This window comes from Camellia sinensis, chromosome 12 (assembly GCF_055761805.1).
Source record: "Camellia sinensis isolate YWXY chromosome 12, ASM5576180v1, whole genome shotgun sequence".
NCBI lineage: Eukaryota > Viridiplantae > Streptophyta > Magnoliopsida > Ericales > Theaceae > Camellia > Camellia sinensis.
The window spans coordinates 130,227,595-130,248,408 of NC_138972.1; the positions used below are offsets into that span (position 1 = coordinate 130,227,595).

The 20,814-nt window shown below is 35.3% G+C and overlaps 1 protein-coding gene across 1 annotated transcript; it reads right to left on the reverse strand.

The window, feature by feature from the left end:
• Positions 1–242: 242 nt before the first annotated feature.
• Positions 243–19,800, reverse strand: LOC114266425 (Rho GTPase activation protein (RhoGAP) with PH domain-containing protein). Its single transcript, XM_082899856.1, is given in 23 exon segments — positions 243–515; positions 518–670; positions 1,326–1,532; positions 1,827–1,896; positions 2,290–2,459; positions 2,575–2,688; positions 3,284–3,367; positions 3,460–3,520; positions 4,067–4,116; positions 5,093–5,428; positions 6,484–6,705; positions 8,393–8,636; positions 12,816–12,903; positions 13,715–13,784; positions 13,881–13,936; positions 14,347–14,424; positions 15,473–15,592; positions 15,738–15,882; positions 16,076–16,154; positions 16,249–16,319; positions 16,699–16,775; positions 17,964–18,000; positions 19,373–19,800. Coding segments are annotated over 23 exon segments (2,613 nt in total). The 5' UTR covers positions 19,421–19,800; the 3' UTR covers positions 243–482.
• Positions 19,801–20,814: the final 1,014 nt, after the last annotated feature.

Sequence of the window (20,814 nt, forward strand, 5' to 3'; positions counted from 1 at the left end):
ATCTCAAAACACCAAAAAATTTGTAAAAAAACGTAAGAAACATTCGAGGTAATAAATAATAAATCATTATGTTTCAGTTCGATTCAAAAACACCCTAAATAACAATGATAGTAGTATTTTACTACATAAAACAAATCTATATTACATATGTTTCAGAATTAAAGTATTTCCTTCTGAGTAGTTTATGCAATTTAACACACTCACCACTATTATTCATAAAAAAAAAAGAAAAACACAATGGCTACACAAACCGTGGCATGAGTAAATGGAGGGAAAAGAAACAAAGACGGGAAAGGAGAGGGAAAAAGATCCTTCTCGAAACAGCCAAGTTCTCAATTACAAAAAATTAAGAAAAACTATAAATGAAAAACGAAAAAAGAGAATATGGGTGCATGTTATCACAAGCACAACTATATGCAAAAGGATGTACAAATGGCAAGTAGTCAGCCACTCAACTGGCTTGAGAAGTATCGTGTCTTCAATCAGTTCCATGGAGGAGATGATGCTGAGAGCGCCGTTCAAAATCTTGAGATGCCGTCCCATAGTTTAAATCAAGGTTGTGAAGTTGTTCCATCAGCTGAGAGCGCCGTTCCTTGAAGAAGTCTAGACGTGTTGTTAATTCTACCAAAGTGGACGATGCTGCAGAAGGATGTCTAGGATAATCTATCACCTGCAACCATTGCAACAAATTCAGGATTTATGGGTTTACTTGGAAAATGAGTGCAAGTCAAATAACTACTTATCGCATCAAAAAAAGGGGAAAACAAAAATAGAAGATGAAAAACTCTAAAGAAAAGGAGAAGATAAACAGACAATCAAATATTGATATCAAAACCGGCATGTAATAGATGTCAGCCTTCAGGAATTTCCTATCAAATTATTCCTGAAATTTCAGTATTGCAATTTAGCAGATCGCTACTCAATTCAACACAATAAAACTAGGCTCGAGAAAGTTCAATGAGAGAAATATACACAACTCCGTATTATTCTCCAGCTTCTTTTAATTCAAACAAACAGCTTGATAAGGTTGTGTTTGGTTCGTGAATTTGACAAGGAGAAGAAGATACAAGGGGAATAAAATTACTTGTATGTATTTATGTTGTAAGGGTTAAACATAAAATGGATTTCTCTTGACTAAATATTTATTCATTTCCATCTCATTTTCCTAGCACAACCAAAAATCAGAAGAAGAGGAGAGGGGGGGGGGGGGGGGGGGGTTTGACAACTTTTACTTTGTTCTCTTCTCTTATTTTTTCTCTCCACATATCCAAGATCCAAACAAAGCATATGTAGAAGCTCGCACAGATTTTACATCTAAGTCTTACCTCTGTTGCCCTTGAAGTGGAAGGCATGGAAGCAGAATCAACAGCACAAAGCTCATCCATAGATATGCTCGTGGATGCCTCAGTACTTTTGGAATCACTAAAGCTTGCAGAGTCCAAGAATTGCTTCCGAGCAGGCTGCCTGCTACTGCTGCCAGATGTTAACACTTGTCCTTTAATATTCCTCAACTCTGCCCCCAATAAACTTTCCTGCAGTCCAAACAGTCAAGGGTGTGTAGACAAATCAAAGATCCAAACACAGCATAAGTATAAAGACATTAGAACTGTTGCTGAAGTAGATAAGAACCAGATATAGAAGGGTTTGAAATCCTATGAAAACATCTCAAACAACAAAAATAGAACAATCGGATATAGAAGAGCAAGTTTTACATGAAATCAAGTTAATCTGGTATTTCATGCAAAAATGACCATAGTTGAAAATCCTATCCAAACATCTCAAACAACAAAGATAGACAAACAATAGAATAATCTAAAGGAAAGTACCTCAGTTCTTTGTTTCCTTTCATGGTTAGCAAAAGCAAGGGTTGTATCAAAATCTTGCTGAAAATATTTCCTGCAACCATTAAGAAAAATTTAAACAGCATAATAACAATAACATCTAATCAGGTTCAAATACACATAGTTGCAACCACTTCCATGTTTTTTCTGACATACTGTATCATTCCTGTCAGGGAATCGAATAAATGCAATGAAAAAAATATATTTTTTCAACTTCATATATCGTATGCTATTTTGGGACCCACTTTATTTCAGTTTATTCTTTCCAAAAGCAAGGTCACACTGAAACTTGCAGAAGAAATATCAATCATGGGGAATAAGTAGCAGAAGAAAGCAACAATGATTTAAGTCAAGAAAGCAATGATCTTCAATGATGGGAATAAGTTCCTCAATGAACGAGCTACAAAACTTGTTTCCTTGCTTTTTTAATTGGGTTTTTGCAACTCACTGTTGAGAATTATGATTTTGGAATTGTTGATAACGATCACATGCATCGGAGAGGGAGCCATAGTGATGCTGTCGTTGTTGATTTAGTTGATGGTGGAGTTCTGCAACTTTCTGCTTCAACCTGGCCACATCTGCTTCAGCAAGAGCAATCTCCTCAAGCTCAGCCCTTGTCTTCACATTCAAGTAAACTCATAAGAACATGTTACACAGAGCACAGGATAAGAGCCCACATCAAGAAAGAGAACAAAAAGGGGACAAAATGAACTTTGTTGTTAACAATACAGACCTTGGAATCCATACCACGAGAACTCGACATCTGTCCAGAAGACATGCTCAACCCAACCTCCAAAGCAGCACGTAGATCTCTCTCAGCTTGCAGCTGCTCTTGCAGTCTTGAAACCTATCAGAACAATCAATCATACACAAGTCAATAAAGGCATGCTAAATTTTAGAATAAAACAATATAGCCACATACAACTGTAATAAGAACATTTATTTAGCTATTGACATTTGACACCTATGCTAGATACAAAAGACCATAGAGAAAACCTAGATAATAGTGACTTCATAGAATTACACCACACATACAAACACAGAAGTATAAAGCAAGTGAAAGCGATAGAATTATATCTTATTTGCAGTAAAATATATGGACAATGAAGGTGCTCTTATATAGATGAATATTCCATGGAGTCATAGCAACTAGATGAATGTTCACAAAAGCAAGAGAACTTGCGCTCCTCTGGCTGAAATTGAAGAAACCAAATGAACCACTAAAGCAGTTACAAATTACAACTTTCAAAAGAGAGAGGAGTCTGAAAACTAAGCACAGTTAGCTAAGGCGCTGTATAAGATTCACACATTGCTTAAAATTCAAGCCCAAACATACACATTTTGAGCAAAAACATGAGGTAGAAACTAAAATTCAAATGAAAGCAAGTAAAAGGAGAAACAATTAATATGGATATTGCATATCTGAGGGATGAAGATTATACATCTTGTTCAAGTGCCAAACGACGCTCATGCAAAGCTTGCTTCCTTCTCTCCAAGCTAGCCTGTAAAATTGCATTTCCTCTAGCCTAACATAGATGGAAACCAAATTCTATTAGGGAAAATGACTATTTTCCATGACTCAGCTCAAAAAATTGTTACACTGAAAGTAAACTTTTACCTCCTTTGCAATCCTGTGCCGCAAATCATTTTTTGTAATCTCAAGCCTTTGGATAGCCATTCTGCAAACAAGTCACCAAATTTGTTTTCAAGAGATGGTTTAACAAAAGGTATCAGAGTATAGCAAACCCATAGCAATAAAATCATGTTTAAAATAATTTGGTCCCCAATCCTTTTTGACAGATTGCAGCAATAAAATAAGTATGAACTAAGATTATTAATTTTCATATATCATGAAAAGAATCTAATATCTGGAAAATAGGTTTTCATGCCGCTAGACCTATTGGAAAGCCTAAACTAATGAACTTAAATTAGTGATTATTTTACTAATTTCTTCGGTTTTGCAGAAGCTAACTGACATCTGCTTCTGCACCAAGTTCAACAACCAAGGACACGATATCACGATCAACCAAAACATACCTTCCTCAAAATAGGGGAATTCCAAGAAAGAAACAGGACATATAGCATCAATTCTAGAGTAGGTACACCGGCTTACAAATAGGAAAGTTATTTCTAACATAACTATCAAGTGTATGTATAAATGACCAATCGGCAAGTTTATCATGTACCACAGAGCAATATAAAAAGGTATACTATGAACATCTTACTCTTCCTCTCCAGAAGAATCAACTGATTCCATTGAGGGTGTTTTCCTGGCCTGCAAAGTGAGAAATAATAAAGCGTCAGGTTCACAGCAATTGCCATTTTAAGATGCAAAACCAGAAAAACAGAATACATGTGGCCCATATTAATTCTACTAGATGAGTGACGTGGGCCCATGTTGGACATGCAATCCTACATTTCCCTTTTTATTTGATATAATATTTTAATTAATTGTGAAATATTCACAACAGTTGTACTTACAACTATGTAAATCTTCTGATCCAATTAAAATATCATCACCAAATTAATTAAACCTAAGATCAAAAACATAATGCAACCAATTGTGTAATGGATCACGAGATTTTTAATTGCCAAATTAAAACAGAGAGTACCAAGTCAGCAACAAAGCATATTCTTAAGAATAAAAGAAGGACCAGATGTAACATAAGATAGATAAGGAGACAGGTGAAGGGAAACGTCATAGTCCTAGAAAGGCATGTAAACCTCTTGTTCTTCCCCCTCCATGGTTCTTCTATATTGATCAACATTTATTTTTTATGTCTTTTAGTGACATGGTATCAAAGCAGGGTTGATCGGATTTTGCCCTGAATTATCCTTCCACTATCAATCAATTAATTTTTCATCACCTACTAGTTTCTCTTGTACATATCTCAAGCACACTATATATTATATGTGTTTAAGTGTGTATAACTACTTTGGCTCGCAGAAAGCTTTACCATTAAAAGAGCCACCAAGTGAGGACCATGTAAACTAAGAAAAAAGCACTTCAAATCATTCCGATAAAGAGCGGTAGGTGGGGTACCAAAAATATGGCATAATGATTAAAACTTGAAGCCAAAAAATAAATAAATAAATACAGAACAAGCAATATTATTCATGAAGAGAAATTGACTGATTTGTTGAAGAGCTCGATATGATACATATAAGGTAAGGCAGTAACAAAAAGAGTTAAAGCGTAGACTACAGTCAGTATAAGATACAAGATGCATTGGCAGCAGATAACTACTCACAGTGCTTCTACCCCAAAACGTCGACCGCTTAACATTGGGAGTGGAGTTTGTAAGTTTGTTCATTGACTTCTCAACACATGATTCAGGACCAACAGATTGAGGTAGGCCTTGATCCATAGCAGATAATATTTCCCCCATTGATCGATGAGACTCGCTACCAGGTACAATACTAGGACTGTCCATCTCATTTACGCTAGGTTTCTGTTGGCCTTGTTGCTCATTTAATTGAATGTCAGACTCTCTAAGTGACTGAGAATCTACAGGAGGATTTGATTTTGCTGTTGCTGTGAGATTAATCCTGGGGGATCCAACATCTGAATCATCACCTCCAAAAGCCTAAATGAACAAAAAAGCAAACATAATAATGAGGAAATAACAATGTCAGACCTGGTTAAATGTCTAAATAATAAAGAACAAATCACATTTTTTAAAGAAATAAACGAATGTTTAAAACAAATTATTACACTTTAAATAATTGTTGTTTCTATTCTTTGATCTGTGAAACTATTCAGCTCATCATTCAGCTCATATAATCTCTAAAGTGAGCACTAAATCCCTAGTCTTCCTCTTATTTAGTTTCTCAACCAAACCTGATCTTAAGGTACTGTTCTGAAGGCACTGTTCACAGCATCTCAAAGGACCCAAACAGTCCTTTCCTTCTTTGTTCAATTAATTCTCCAACCCTTGACCTTATGATATACTCTTAACCCCCACCCACCCACCCCCCAACATCCCTTCAAATATATTTCTTAAGAAATCATCATTCTCTTATTTTCTTTTCTTCTTTTCTTATTTTTATTTTTATGTTTTCAATCTATGTAAAGGACGTCAAAAAAAGGTTTCTTAATTTAAAGAGAAAGTTTTTAACTTACAGATGAAAAGAGAATCTATTAACAACACAATCTGCTTAAAGGATTAAGACTTGCCTTAGAACAGAAAACCTCAATCCATATCCATTCAAAGCTTCATGGGTTTCAGATCACAAGTCTCAGAGCACATAAGGAAGTACAGAAATGAATCTAAAAAAGCAATCTGAGAACATTTCCTTGGGTGACTTTGTGTTTCATAGTTTTCAGTATATTATAAACTAAAGTAACATTTATTCTCTATCTCACTGTGTATGTGTGACAAGCACATGTGGCTGGGCTATGTCCAAGTGAATCCAAAATGTTGTCCCCTTTATCCTTGATTAATGATTTGGTAATGAAATAAACATAGAATTTAACTTTTCATCATTTACTTTTTCTTCAGCTCTACCCAATTATTTATTACTTGTTCTGTTTGGACTCTTGAGGTTCCTCACTGAATAGGAGCACCATAAAATTTTTACTTCTTGAGGTTCCTCACTATTGCTTTAACTTATCCCGCACACACACACACACGCACAGAACCTTATACTCGTAAAGATCACTTCCAGCATAACCGCTGCTCTCACTCAACTTTCCGCTGAGTATACAATCTGGATCATCATCAGTGTCTGGATCTACTTCATTTTCTGCATCGTGGTAACCATTGTCCTTGATATCCAGATTTTCATCATCGGATGAAACTTCACTGGCACTGTTTTCAATCCGAGAATCAGCTGAAATAGAGCATCTATGTAGATTATCATCCTGAAACGGGAAAAGACCACAATAACTAAGCACAGCAAAACAAACTAAAATGAAGAAACTGCAAACAATATGATCCTGATAGAATACAAAATTTTGAAGCTAGTTGCACCAGCAAATAAAAACTAGTTGACAAAGGATCGCTATAAAAACATAGAAGTGCCATCACAAAATTAAATTCAATTAAGATTGCAATAACCAACAAGCATAAAAGTGCCATCACAAAATTATTCAACTATAGATTGAAATAACCAAAAGCAGGATTTCTTAATTGAGATGTGGAGAATATTCTAATCATATATCTGTAAAAAGAAGTAAGGCTTCCTCTTAGGCATTGTAAATCTCAATCAAAAGAGGGAAAACGAAAGAAAAAATATAGAAGAAAACAAAATTTCAAAACCTAACTGGACAGAATTGAGAAGCCAGAAAATGAGATGCAAACCAAGTCACAGGAATAAACAACCTCCACTTCAAACAGATATTGATTACACTGGGTCAAATGAATTTCATAAATTAAGAGAAGGAAAACAGGCAGACAAATACTGGCTTCTATACTGAATGTAGCATGGTGTAAACTCACTCCCCAATAAGCAAAATATTTTCTCTTCTTTTTTTTTTTTGATCGATTAAGAGAATGTGGCAAGAGGGCACCATCCTTATAAAATCAAATAAAAGAAAGAAAAAGCAGATACAAATTATGGACCCAACTGCCCCCCTATTTCCCAAAAAAAAACCTTCACCCCATAAAAGTATAGGTTATGGTTCAATTTGCACCAACTTCACAAAAGTGTCTTTCTCATTCTCTTTCAAGCCTCTTTCCAAATAAGACACTTTCGCATGTTCTACCATTGATTTCCATTTGTCTCCACTAACTTTTTCAACAACATCATATTTAATATTTTGATGATCTCCCTCAACTGCCTCATAAAAATGAAAATGAAGAAGGCACAAACAAGCTTCTTAATTTCAAGATTTTTCCATCTAGCTCCTCTTTTATCTACATCAAAGTTGATTTTTGCACCTTCAACCACACCAATAGATGTTCAGCATGACAACCAAAAATTCTAAATGCATCGTGACTTGTATAAAGTGGGTGTTTGGGAAGTTGCTATTTTAGTAGACTATTTTAGTTTTTGGCTATTTTAGTAGGCTAAAATTTGTGTGTTTGGAAAGATAATTGAATTTTTTTTGTAGTTGGATGCGATGTTTGTGAGAGAAAAAGTGAAATGATTATGGGTTTGATGTAACATTTTGTCTTATTGGCTATTTTAACCTATTTTGTCTTTTTGTAAATTTTAGCCTAAATTAGGCTAGAGTCTCACTTCCCAAACAGCCCCTTTGGCAACTAAAAAACTAAAATCACCCTTCCCTAGCTTCCAAATTATGAGTTTTTTTTCGCATATTAAAAGTTCTTTTGCCTTATAGGCTATAAGCAAAAATTGCAGTGAACACTATGGCAACTTCAAAAATTATAACTAAAAAAAAAATAAAACTATAAACAGCATTATAAGCTACACCAAACGACACATATATCTCATATAAAATGGGACTAGTGAGAAAATGGACACATGCACATGCCCCAAGACCCATGATGTATGAAATAGAAATAGAAATAGAAATCACAAAGAAGGTACTTAAACAGCTGCACCTTTATTAAACAAAATAAAAAACCACATTAAGAGCAACTTACATCAAAAATGTTCTCATACTCCTCCAAAAGTGTTGTGATGATGGCTTGAGCATTATTAGCAGCATTTGCGGCTGCAAGAAGCTGGGCAGAATTATCACCGTTGACATCAAAATCATCCTCCAATTCACATTCACCAGCTAAAAGAGGGCGCAAGAGCAATGGTGCCATACAAGCAGCAACAGCAGATGGAGTCATTCTATTCTCAGATGAATGTAAAGAAATTGTGTGCATCATCTTCAGGATTCTGCAAAAGAATGGTGCAAAGTGATAAGTAGACTTGACCAGGAATTTAGCAAAACAGATGAATATTCAACTGGATTTCACTCAAAAAATTTGCCTTCCAGGGGGTGCTTTTCTATGTGAACTTCTTTAGCTTTTGGACATTGAACAAAAGGACCCCCAATATTTTCATAATTGCGAGTGTACCCCTTTAAAAAATAGGTTTAACAAAATTACGGGCATTTTGGGGCTCACACTTCAAAAAGGTACTTTTTGGATTATTTGCCAAACATTTTCAGTTTTTTCACATATTATCCAAAAATGTTGCACCAAACATTTTTACAACTTATTCAAAGCATTTTTAGCCAATAATCTAAAAAATCCATATTCTTAAAAGCTAACTTGAAACTCTCAAATGAGACTTCATGTTGTATAAAAATTTTAAGGAGACAACACCACCCCCACCCCTTTTGTAAATTAAAGAGATGGAGAACCAAGTTACAAAAAACTCAGCTATATATCACAGGAATCTTATTTTCAGGTGTTCCTGGATCTTGCACGAAAATATATGGCACTGGAACATATCTACTAGGCTTTTAAATATTGCACAAACACTCTTTTTAAAGAAAAAGTTTAGATGTTTGTATGTACTTAATATGGGTCATCCAAAAAATACAACAAAACATTGGGAGATAAGCAAATAATTCCCATAAAATCAGCTAAAAAGATATAAGCATGATGGAAAACTCATTTATCTTCAAAAAATAAATTTGGAGAAAAAACAACAACAATTCAAACAATGACAACACATCCACAAATAAGTAATAGTAGTCTCCAAAAAGTTAATCCATAGCAATATCAATGTCAATTGTATCAACATGTGCTCCTGAGAAACGTGACATCACGTAAGGCATAACCTTCTTGGTGAAGCAACAATTTACATGAAATATTTAACTGGGGCCTGACAGCATTTTCAAAATTGATCGTTTTCATATTGCTTTATGACCTTTTCAGATGAAATGAAAATTCTTAAAAGTGCAAAATTGGTTAAAATAGTCCGCTGCAGTTGTATGTGCGAGAATATTATGTAATTGTGGAAATATATCAATTAGGTTAATTGTGCATATTCAATTGATTGTAGATTGATTGTATAGGATTATTTCCTACTATAGATTAGGTTTAGGATTGTTATAAATATTGGTTGCAATCTATGTATTACATACAAGTTAAATATACAAAAAAACATTCAGAATTCTTACATGGTATCAGAGCCACGTCCGAAACCCTAGGTCTGGCGCTCACGCCTGTTGTTCAAAGTCGTCGCCTGTTGTTCGAAGGTGCCTGGTCTGAAGTCGCAACTCAGGGGTCGTTCGACTCTCTCTCTGTGGTTCAAATACTCGAACACACACATTATGATTCGTCAAGTCTGTTCGACCAACGATTTGGTCTTTGTTTCTGGTTCGTGGGTCTCGATCTCTCTCTTGGGTCGATACATCATCACGGTCCCTCTGGTTCTTCGTCTGCTGCTCTGTTTGTCTCCCTCTCTCTCTCTCTCTCTCTCTCTCTCTCTCTGTTCGTGCTTTTGCCTTTATCAGTATTGTTATTTGGTTTAAAATATATATATATATATATTTATTTATTTACAGTTTGGCCCTCTTGTTATTTAGTATTATCCTTCCACCTGTTAATCTTTGGTTTATTACATTGACGAACACCAAAATCCAAGCCATCAGATGTAAACTCACTCGTGCCAATTATACTTATTGGGCTAGTGTTATGAAAAATTTCATTCTTGGTTAGAAAAAATAGGGCTATGTTTCTGATTCCATTCCTCGTCCATTGGATCCGAAACAAGAAGGATATCTGATTTCCTGTGACACTTGGGATTGTGAGAATGCCCAAGTTCTAACCCGGTTTCATAATTTTGTGGATGACCGTATTGGAATAATGTTTTCCAAATACCGTACTGCCAAGGAGGCGTGAGACTATTTATTGGGTGTGTATCAACAGTCCAACTTTGCCAAGCGATATGAGTTGGAAAAAACTATTCAGAGTGCTTGTCAGCGGGATCAATCTATTCAGGACTTCTACATTGGGATAACAGGTCTCTGGGATAACAGGTCTCTCATGGAACCAGCTAGCCTCAAGGCACTAGACGCTTATGTTGAGTTTCGGGAGCAAGGTCATTAGGTGCAGTTCTTAACGGTTCTCTCCCCTCAGTATGCGGCTATCTGTGGTGGCACCTTCATTGGTCTCCTCTCCCCTCAGTGGATGCTTGTTCGTGAGCTCCTCTCCGGAGGAAACCCATCTTAAGACGGCCAGTCAGACTTGTCTCCATCTGTCTTCTTGGCTCCTACTCAGCCTCCTCTGCTGTCGACCCCACCACTTCATCAGTTTCAAGCCAATGCGAAGCCCAAAAAGGGGCCACTAGCCTCTGATGAATGTGCTTTTTGTCATTAGAAGGGCAATTGGAAGTACAACCGTCCCAAGAAGGAACGTCATCTACTCAATCTTCTTAGCCGCCTCAGACACAGTTTCGACCTCCTGTTGCTTATACTGCATCTGCTTCGGCTTTTGATCCTGACTTGGCTTCCTTGCGTGCCCAAATAGCTCAGCTTCAGCATCTCCTGTCCACCTCCCAGCTATCCTCATTTGTCTCTGCTCTCACCTCCCTTCATTCAGGTTTGTTTGGATCTTTTTCAAGTATTTCCTCTTCTGTCTGGCTTTTTTACTCTAGTGTCTCTCATCATATGACTCATCACCTTTCCTTACTTCAAAACTATATCCCTCCTCCCTCTCTTATTATTGTTAATACTGCTAATGGGTCTGGTATGTCTATTCTAATTGTTGGGTCTATTTTACCCTCTGCCATGTCTATTGTTACTATTCCCTCTATTCTTTATGTTCCTCAGCTATCTGTCAATTTATTATCTATCAGTCAACTTGATACGTCTGATTTTGATGTTATCTTTTTTTCTTCTATCTGTTGTGTGAAAGATCGGGTGTCCAAGAAATAGATTGGGACCGGCCGTAGAGTTGAAGATCTCTATGTGGTAGAAAGCTTGCATCTCCCTCTATCCACCTCTCCAGTTACTTTTTCCTCATTTCAATTAGATTCTCAGTTGAGTCAGTTTTACTTATGGCATCCTCGCCTAGGTCATTTGTTTGTTGACCGCTTACAGTCTTTAACTCAGTCAGGATTATTAGGTAAAGTTTCTTCTAGTCAAATTGATGAATGTCAAGGGTGTAAACTTGCCAAAATGTCAGCTTTATCTACTCTTACTCCTGATCCTCTTACTTCTAACGACTCTGATCCTGCTGCACACCGATATCCTACTTGAGCGCGTCATCCTCCAAGCACGTTAAGTTGGTCTAATACATGTTTTTCTGCTTCCTATCGTACTTTTTTGTCTGTTATTCATTCTTTTTCAGAACCTCAGTCTCACAAGGAATCAGCAGAGTGATTTCACAATGGAAATGAAACAGAGGAAGTGTACTTTACAGTATAAGCTACCAAGGTCAAAGAGGAAGTTCGTTTCTGATTGGGCTGTTCGTTTCTGTTATTCTTTCTTTGCTATCTCGGATTCTTTCCTATCGTATAGCATGTGTACTTTACAGTATGATTTCACAATGGAAATGAAACAGAGTTGTTTCCTTTTAGAATTTGTTCAGACCAGCCATCTTAAAGATAGTACACATTCCTTTTCCTAGTTTCAGCCATTCTATTCAAATTCTTCGAGTGGCAGAAAAACTTTTTAAAAAGTTACCTCTCCTGGATAAAGCGCGCACAAAAGGATCAAGTACATAAAGAGGGCAACGCTCTCAAGCCTATCAAGGAGCATTCTACCAATTCTCTCTTTTCTTGCACAATGTGGTAGCAAGTACAAAGTGTTTTTCCATATATTCCAAAGGTTGGGAGGAACATTTTAGTGGATTTCAGTATTACTGAAAACTGAAAGATTTGATTCCCAAGTAACTCATATCATAGTACAGCAATTATTTAAACACAATGCAATATGTATTTAATACAGTAAAAAAATGGAAGTCATACAAAGGGAATTGAAAAATAATTCTTGAAATGTAAGGGTCATTAACTGGGAAAGGAAGGGAAGAAAAACATGCTAACAGAAATTATTGGTGTAAATGAACCAGAAAAAGAAAGTAGAACCCATCATTGGGAGGGAGAGACAGAGAGAGAGATTACCTCTGTAATAAACGCCTGTTTGGCTCAGGGAATGTCTCCAGTATTGCAGACCGCATGGCATTCACACGAGCTTCCTTCCGATCAATTTCTTTCCAGACAAAAGTAAAGCAAAACATCAATATTGAAGTGTATGTAACATCTAACACACTAAATACATGAGGCTGACAAACAAAAATCAGAGTTTTGTTAAAGAAGTAAAAAAGACGGAATTCCAGGACTGAAACACAAGTTCAAAGTATTTAATAGAATTAAGTATGTTAGTTCTAAAACCCAATGAAAAAGGAAAACCCCCAAAATAAATGCTGCATACAAGCTTAGAGACATACAATGTACACCACTTCAGTTTAGATATGTACAATACTTCATTATTTCAAGTCTCTAAAGTGTGAAGCAAAGTCCCACATCACCTGAGTATGAAAGTAAGGTACAATATATAAGCGTGAGGCCACCCCCACCACCTTAATAAATAGCATTTGGTGTTCAGTTCTACCCAAGACTGTGTTATACAGTATCAAAGCCAGAAGTACCCAAGGATGGGTAGGACATGTCGCACTGCGTGTGAGAGATGGGTGTGAAGTGAAGTCCTACATTGCCTGGGTACAAAAGTAATGTGCAGTACATAAGTGTGAGGGTACCCTCACCTCAACAACTAACTTTTCAGTTTGAGTTCTACCCAAGTCTGCATAACATAAAGAACCAAAAAGAGGGACAAAAAACAAGAAAACCAAAAATGACGCAAAAAGCAAATGACGTGAAAAGCAAGAAATAATTGAACTTAGCCACCAGATGAGGAAAGCTCATTAGAAGAAAATAAGCTTTCCATTGCCCTACTATATCCATGATTCCATGGTATGGCTCAGCAATATAGGCCTTTATGGATGTATTAATAGATAACTTACTATATGCCTCCAATAAAGCAGTGCAGCAAGATGCAGGAACTGGAGATGAGGGTAGCTCCCGAAGAACATGCTACAGAAAAAATAGCTCAAGTGAATACAGATCTACACAGTATCAAAGAGATGAAATAATTTGATAGCCAAAAGTTACACTAGTACCAACAAGTACCTTAACACAGTCACCAACAACATGAGCATCCTCATCGGGACCGAATTCATTCTTGCCTATAAACAAATGAGAGATCAACTCAATTTGTAAGCCATGTACATTTCAGTATTTGTTCATGAACACAAAGAAAACAAAATGTCCAAACAAACCAAAACAACACCCGATAACCATAACAAAAGCTAATAATGTCTTCTTAATCTGTTGTCAAGCACATTCATCAATCATCACCCAAAATGAGCGGGCATGACAACAGACAAGCAAAAGAGTCAACTGCAACTACAGCAGGAAACAAAGCCAAGCTCAGACTTGTACCATTTATAGCCAAGTAAAAGAGCAGCCTCATTTGTTTTAAGGGAAAAAAAGGCCTAATCTAGAAAGAAAGAAGGAGAAGAGAGGATGGGTGGGACTTGATGAAATGAAATTCAACAACAAATAATGTTTTTAGTTCGTGGAAAGAAAAACAAACCTTGTTCATATTCTTCAACTCTGCGATCTACCTCCTCGACATCTGCAGCCTGTCTCAAAATGCCTTCTACTTTAGTTCCTGTTGCAAAGACAAGAAACAATAAGACGAAATCATATTAAAGTAAGAAAACACAAAGGTAAACTTTGAGTCTAGAAGGCAAATTTTGAGTCTAGAATCTAACTTTTCATCTCTCATATTATTAGTTGGATTCCCTTTTTTTCCTTTCATATAAGTGTTCCTTGTTCTGTCTAATATACCTTGGGTCATCCCTTCTTCTGTCTTGGAGTTGCTATATACGTGGAGGGGAGCCAGAGTTGGATGGAGTAGAAAGAGGTGTTGGGGTATGGGCCCATTAGCGTTCATGTGGACTATTTGAAGAGAGCCCATATGAGAATTTATGGAGACCCCTCTTTTTTGTTTTGATATGTAGAATTTTGACCACCTTGTATAGTTGGTTTTCACATGGGGTTCATCTAGATCAAATTTTGTACTTCGTAAAGCATCTTAGGTTTTTGTTCTTGCGTTTTGTACATGAGCAGCACACCCCGTCGGTGCTGCTTTTTAATTATAATACATACATTTTTACTTATCAAAAGAATAAAATAATTTATTCACAGCACACACTAATAACCATTGGTTCAATGGTTAAAACTTGGCTTAATATCCTTGAGGTTATGAGTTCAAGTCTTGAGGCCACCACTTTATGCATAATGCCAAAGGTTAGGTGGGTACTCAATCTTTTCCCTCCCAAACACACATTAATGTGTATTATTTGGGCATTGTTTTTTATTTAAGCACATACTAACTTCACTAACAGAAAATTGGTGGAAGACCAAATAGGAAACTCATTATAGGCTTCACGATTCAAACATTTACAAGACCAAAAAATGAAAAACTAATCAAATGGTGGTACACCCAACTATTCACCATCTGGCAATCATATAAAACATCATATATATGATATTGCCAGAAGTAAATACAATGCAAAAATCAAAGCAAAATAAACAACAAAAAGAATGTCAAAGAGTAGGACACGGGGCAATGCTTCAGGATATCTACAAAAACTTGCAGGTGAAAATGATGTTCAAGACCAATGAATCTAAATCACAATTGAAATAAAACTTACCAAACTTCTCCAGAAATCGAAGAGCCTTCTCGAGGAAAGATGGGCCTCCATCTATATCTTCCAGTGCTAGCAAAATTGGTCGTCCAACCACCATAGATTTAACAGGACGTTTATCCATCCCTAAATATTCAAGATCTAAAAAAAATTAGTACAAAACAAAGTTCATTTTTCAGTACAGATATACTCAAACACAAAACAAATCATCTAACACGATTAATAGAAGAAAATGACAAAAAGAAATTGGCATGCGATATGGAGTACAAACATTGATGGAAAGACGCTTCAATCGTATCATTAGCATCATTACGGAAAATTCCATTGTGTCCTATCACAAGGGCAGCACTTGGTGCATGTGCAAGAGCATGCTCTAGGGCAGTCTTCCACTCGTACAAGTCCTCTGATGTCTCCGCCTGAATTGAGAAAAGTAAAAATGTAGGCCCTAAAGTTTCAGAATCTCAAGTACAATAAGTTCGAAAACAAAGACAGCAAATTGTCCCTTGCATTCAAAGAGGGCATACAGAAACTTAAAAAAAATGTGTGCGTGCGCGCGTGTGTGTGTGTGTAAGAGAGAGAGAGAGAGAAACCACTAAGTCAACGAAGCACCTTAAGGGTAAATGCCCGTCCATCCCGTCCATCAGGAAACAGTACCGTTAAAAGCTTTTTATCTTCTCTAACAACAACACTGCAATAACAAAAAAAACAACTAGTGTTGGCCTTGAAACGAAATAAGCCATGTGTGCTAGAACTTTTCAAAGAGTAGCAGAAACCATGCATACCTCCCTGAATTGTTCAAGTCAATACCCCCCAAAGTTATATTTACTTCACCACCTCTCTGAGGAAGTGCACTCTGCGTGAAAAACAATCAACATGTATCCCATAAAACACTACATCTGGAATCATACCTATGTATTGTGTCAGCTATGAGTGTCTTAGGGGAATCAAAGATCGAGAAATGAAAATTTCAACTATCCCAACACATCACTTGAGATTGAGAACCAAATACAGAAGTATGATCGCAAACCAAATGCAAAACTAGTAAAATAACATTTTTACCCATCCCACCTGTCACTGGTATTGTATTTTGAGAAAACAATATTACAGCAGAGGATGTTTTCATGATAGGAATACTAAGAAATGAAGTTTGACAGTATACTAAGAACAATAAAAGAAGAGATACCACATCAATATAGCTCAAAATGAAAGAGAAACAATGGAGATGTACTTACAGGATCATTTTTGAAAAAAACCAATGAAGTGCGTGTAAGGATAAACCAACGCTTTTTCCAAGACTTCCAACCTAATCCTGCAGAAGCATAACAAGGTAATTCATTTTAAATATGAAAATTAAACAGAGTGGCGTCATTTTCTTAGTAGAGAAAATTGATGAGTGGGACAAAGATCAAACACCAGTTAAGGCCAAATGAACATATAAAATTATTCAAATATTACAATTAATTGTATTTGAGATAATTTTATCGGTTGGAATTAATTTCACATGCAATTAATTTTATTGGATAATATTTGACGTAAACTAATATGTTGGAAAGGAATGCTAAACAAATGCTAGAGTCTCTGAGGAGAGATTTGAAGACATAGCAGGCAGGGTTTATGGGACAAAGTTAGTTACTTAGCTTCTTTTTCTTTTTGGGCTTAGGTGTTGCCATCTTTCAAATGGATTTCTTTATTTTGATTTCTCAACATAGGAATGCCATATGTAATATGTAATTTTTTGTATTTTCATTTGTTTTGGTGGACTTCTTCTTTTCCAGTTGTAATTTTTTTTGTACCTTTTATTTTCTCTATTATTAATACTGAAAAAAAAAAATTAAAAAACTTATTGCAGACATGTCCTCCTACTGTCAAAAAGAATACAAAAGACAATAACAAAAATTCGTACATGCATGGAAGTAGCAAGTTGAGGAATTTTGTATAAATACATTTTTTGTATATTAAATAGAAAAGAAAAGTATATTAAATTCTCTTTTTCCCTAAATCCCATTTAATTTGAAGTACATTACTAATAATTTACATCTTATGTGAGAAAATCATACAATATACAATATATTTATATGTTCAAGATGTGTATACTTATTTGTACCCAACTTTTGAATACATACTAATATTTAGGTTTAGGAAGGTTTGGCATTTTGACACACCCACACTCGAGTCCATGTAACATAGCTTCTGACAATAGTTTTCTCTTCAACTCTATTATAGATTTTTCATCTACTTAATACCCCCATTAACTTTAGCAGCAAATTACCACAAAGCCCCAAACTATTGTAAAAAAAAGCCTACACTGAAAGAAAAATGAGAAGTGACCTAGCATACATAATTAGCCTCAAGGTTATTAGGTCAAAGTTTTACCATTGAGCCAATGGTCATCCCTAATTAGCTAGCTTAGCATGTACAAAAAAAAAAGGTGAAGGACCTTGGCAACAGGTAAAATATTACTATAAAAATTAAGAGAGAGAGAGAGAGGTCCACTGACCTTTTGAAGATATAAAAAGTGGTCCACTCTTGAAAACCTGTCAATTATCGCAGAAGGTCAAAACCATGAATAATGCATAATTAGTAAGCATAAAGGATGAAACAAACATATTAGTACAAATACTTGCAGATAGAGTACTATCATACTTCTCAGTAATTCAAAAAACACAAGCATTGGTGTAAAAAACTTCAATATATAGCTTATAGCTCAAGGGTGGTGGAAGAGAACTACAAGCGGACTGCTTTTAGTTGGATTCACAAAGAAAACCTGCTTATCTGCTTTTCCTCTTTGATCTATTTTAGTTTGGACCTACCTAAGAACATAAATGCCCACATTTCAACCCACTAAAAGCTGTATGAATTGCGCAAAAAAATCTGCTTTTGAATATTTGAGCTCAAAATTACAGAATTTAGCCTAATTTTTTCATTTTTGAGGTCTGTTACTGTACTTCATGAATTTCAAGTCATGAAATAATTTGGAGTTTTAGAAAACTATTAGATTGATATTTCTCAATAATTTGGAAAAACACAAGCAGCATTGAACCAGCTTCAAAACCCATCAATAAACACAAAAACAAAAAGAATGCAAAATCTTAGACCCTAAACGTCATGTGAAAAATTACCAAATGTCACATTCCATAAACAAAAGCATATTAACAGCAAAGCATATTGTAGCGGCTAATGATGATTTTTCTTTCAATCATGAAAACAATACTGACAGTGCTTCCCAATAGGTTCCTGACAAAATGCAGGGAAAGAGGGAAAGCAGAATTTTGAATTCTCAGATTTCTACTCAATTGACCTAACACTAGTCCGTCACCCAGTTGAGCAAAAAGATCCAAAATTTTCTTCATTTTTTTCTTTTTTGTCTTTCAATTTGCACGGAAACCAAACAGACTTATAAGTTACAGCTATGCTGAGGGGAAACCAACTCTCAGTTTCAATTTCAATTGTATCTCCAAATAGTTGATAAATAATTAAATATGAGACCACAAAAACAAATTCCAACCAGCATCATCCAAATTTAGTGTGAAAATCTCCAAAACAATACAAACACAAAATCATAGAGACCCAAATCATCTAATGAAAAAAATACACTAACAGCAAAGTCCAGTGTAGTGCAAAAAGGAAAATGCATTGACTACTACTACTGAGGATCTTTCTTTCAATCAATCGTGAAAAACAACACTCACAGTACTACTTCCCAATTGGTTTCTGAAAAAAAAAAATGCAGGCAAAGAGGGAAAGTTCAGTTTTAAATTCTCGGATTTCCACTCAACTAGTCTAATCTGACACTACTACTTCCCTCAGTTCAGCAAAAAGATCAAAACTTTCCTCAATTTCTCCGCCATTTTCACAGCAACCAAACAGAGCTTACCCACAAAGAAACAGAAAGAGAGAAGAACAGACCGTGTTTGAAACTCCGATTCGGGGGCGCTCAGGCAAAGAAGCCGACATTTTGAGACAAGAACACAAGCGATGTGGTTGTAGAAACTACGACATTGAAATTGGAAACAACCCAAGTGAAATCAAAATCAAAGCGAAACCCAGAAAACATTTCAGACAAAAGAGTCCTCCGAATCAGACATAGACTAAACAGATCGGAAAGCGAGGTGAGTGAGATCTGGGTGGAGTTTGATTTGGGAAGGCTAGGGTTTTGCGGAATGGATAGATGGAGAAGAAGCACCAACCAGAGCTACCACTCTCTCTCTCTTACTTTCTCTCTCTACATTCTTTTTAGTTTCTCACTCTGTCTGTATATTGCTTTTGGGGTCAGATTAGGTAGAGAGATAGTGGCAATGTATGTAGGATGATGGGGGGTTTTTGGTTTTAATTTTAAAAAATTAACGTTGTTTTTGGTGGGTTTTGTAATCAATTTTTCATCCGCTGAATTAAATGTTACGTTTGATTTTAATTTTCAAAAATTATTTCTACGCCTGCATTTGAAAACTCATTTATTCGGTCATTTCTTCAGACGTTTGACAGATTGATTGGAACAATATTTTTTTTCTTTTTTGACACACGTTATTTTTATATTTTAAATAAAAAAAATTTCAGAATTTTTTTTAAAAATTACTTATGAAATTTAAATAGAATTTTATGTTGTGTATTTAGTTATGAGTTTTAAGTTCTTGAATCAAGTATCATATTAATTCAAAATTCATAACTAAACAAATTTTTTAAATTATTATTCTAAAACTTACAAATTCAAAATACAACTCTATTCTAAAATCAAAATTCTAAAACTCTACCAAACGCTACCTAAATTTTTTGTTTTTCATATTTTTTATTTTTAATAAATATTTTTAATTTTTTTTAATATATTTTACTTAGATATATCTAAAAAATAATAAATACACAATAATACGAAAAATATATTGAATTCTTGTATTATTTTTTTATATTTTTTGTATCTAGTGAATTTTTTAAATATTTTTTTATAAATATTATATTTTTTAGGTATATTTATATTAAATATATTTAAAAATTAAAAAAATATTTAAAAATTCAATAAAAAAAATTTAGTAAAAAAAATTAGGTGTATCCAAACATGTGTTTTGTGGGTTTAGGTTAGTAGTTACTGCTTTCTCTTTTTCAACTACTTTTTGGCTGTGAATGCTGCGCACAGAGAATTTGAGGAGAGAGAGAGAGAGAGGTGGTGGGGGTCGTCTTCTGTAAGCTTCTGGTCCATGTGACTTTCAGCTCATCAAAACCGCAATTATCTCTCTTTGTAATAACCCCCACACACACCCAAAAAAAATCAAAAATCGCTTTTTATTTATTTTTAAAATTTTAATAAAATTTAGGGTTGATTATGGTTGTTTAGAGAGCGGCTTTTTGGATAGGGAAAG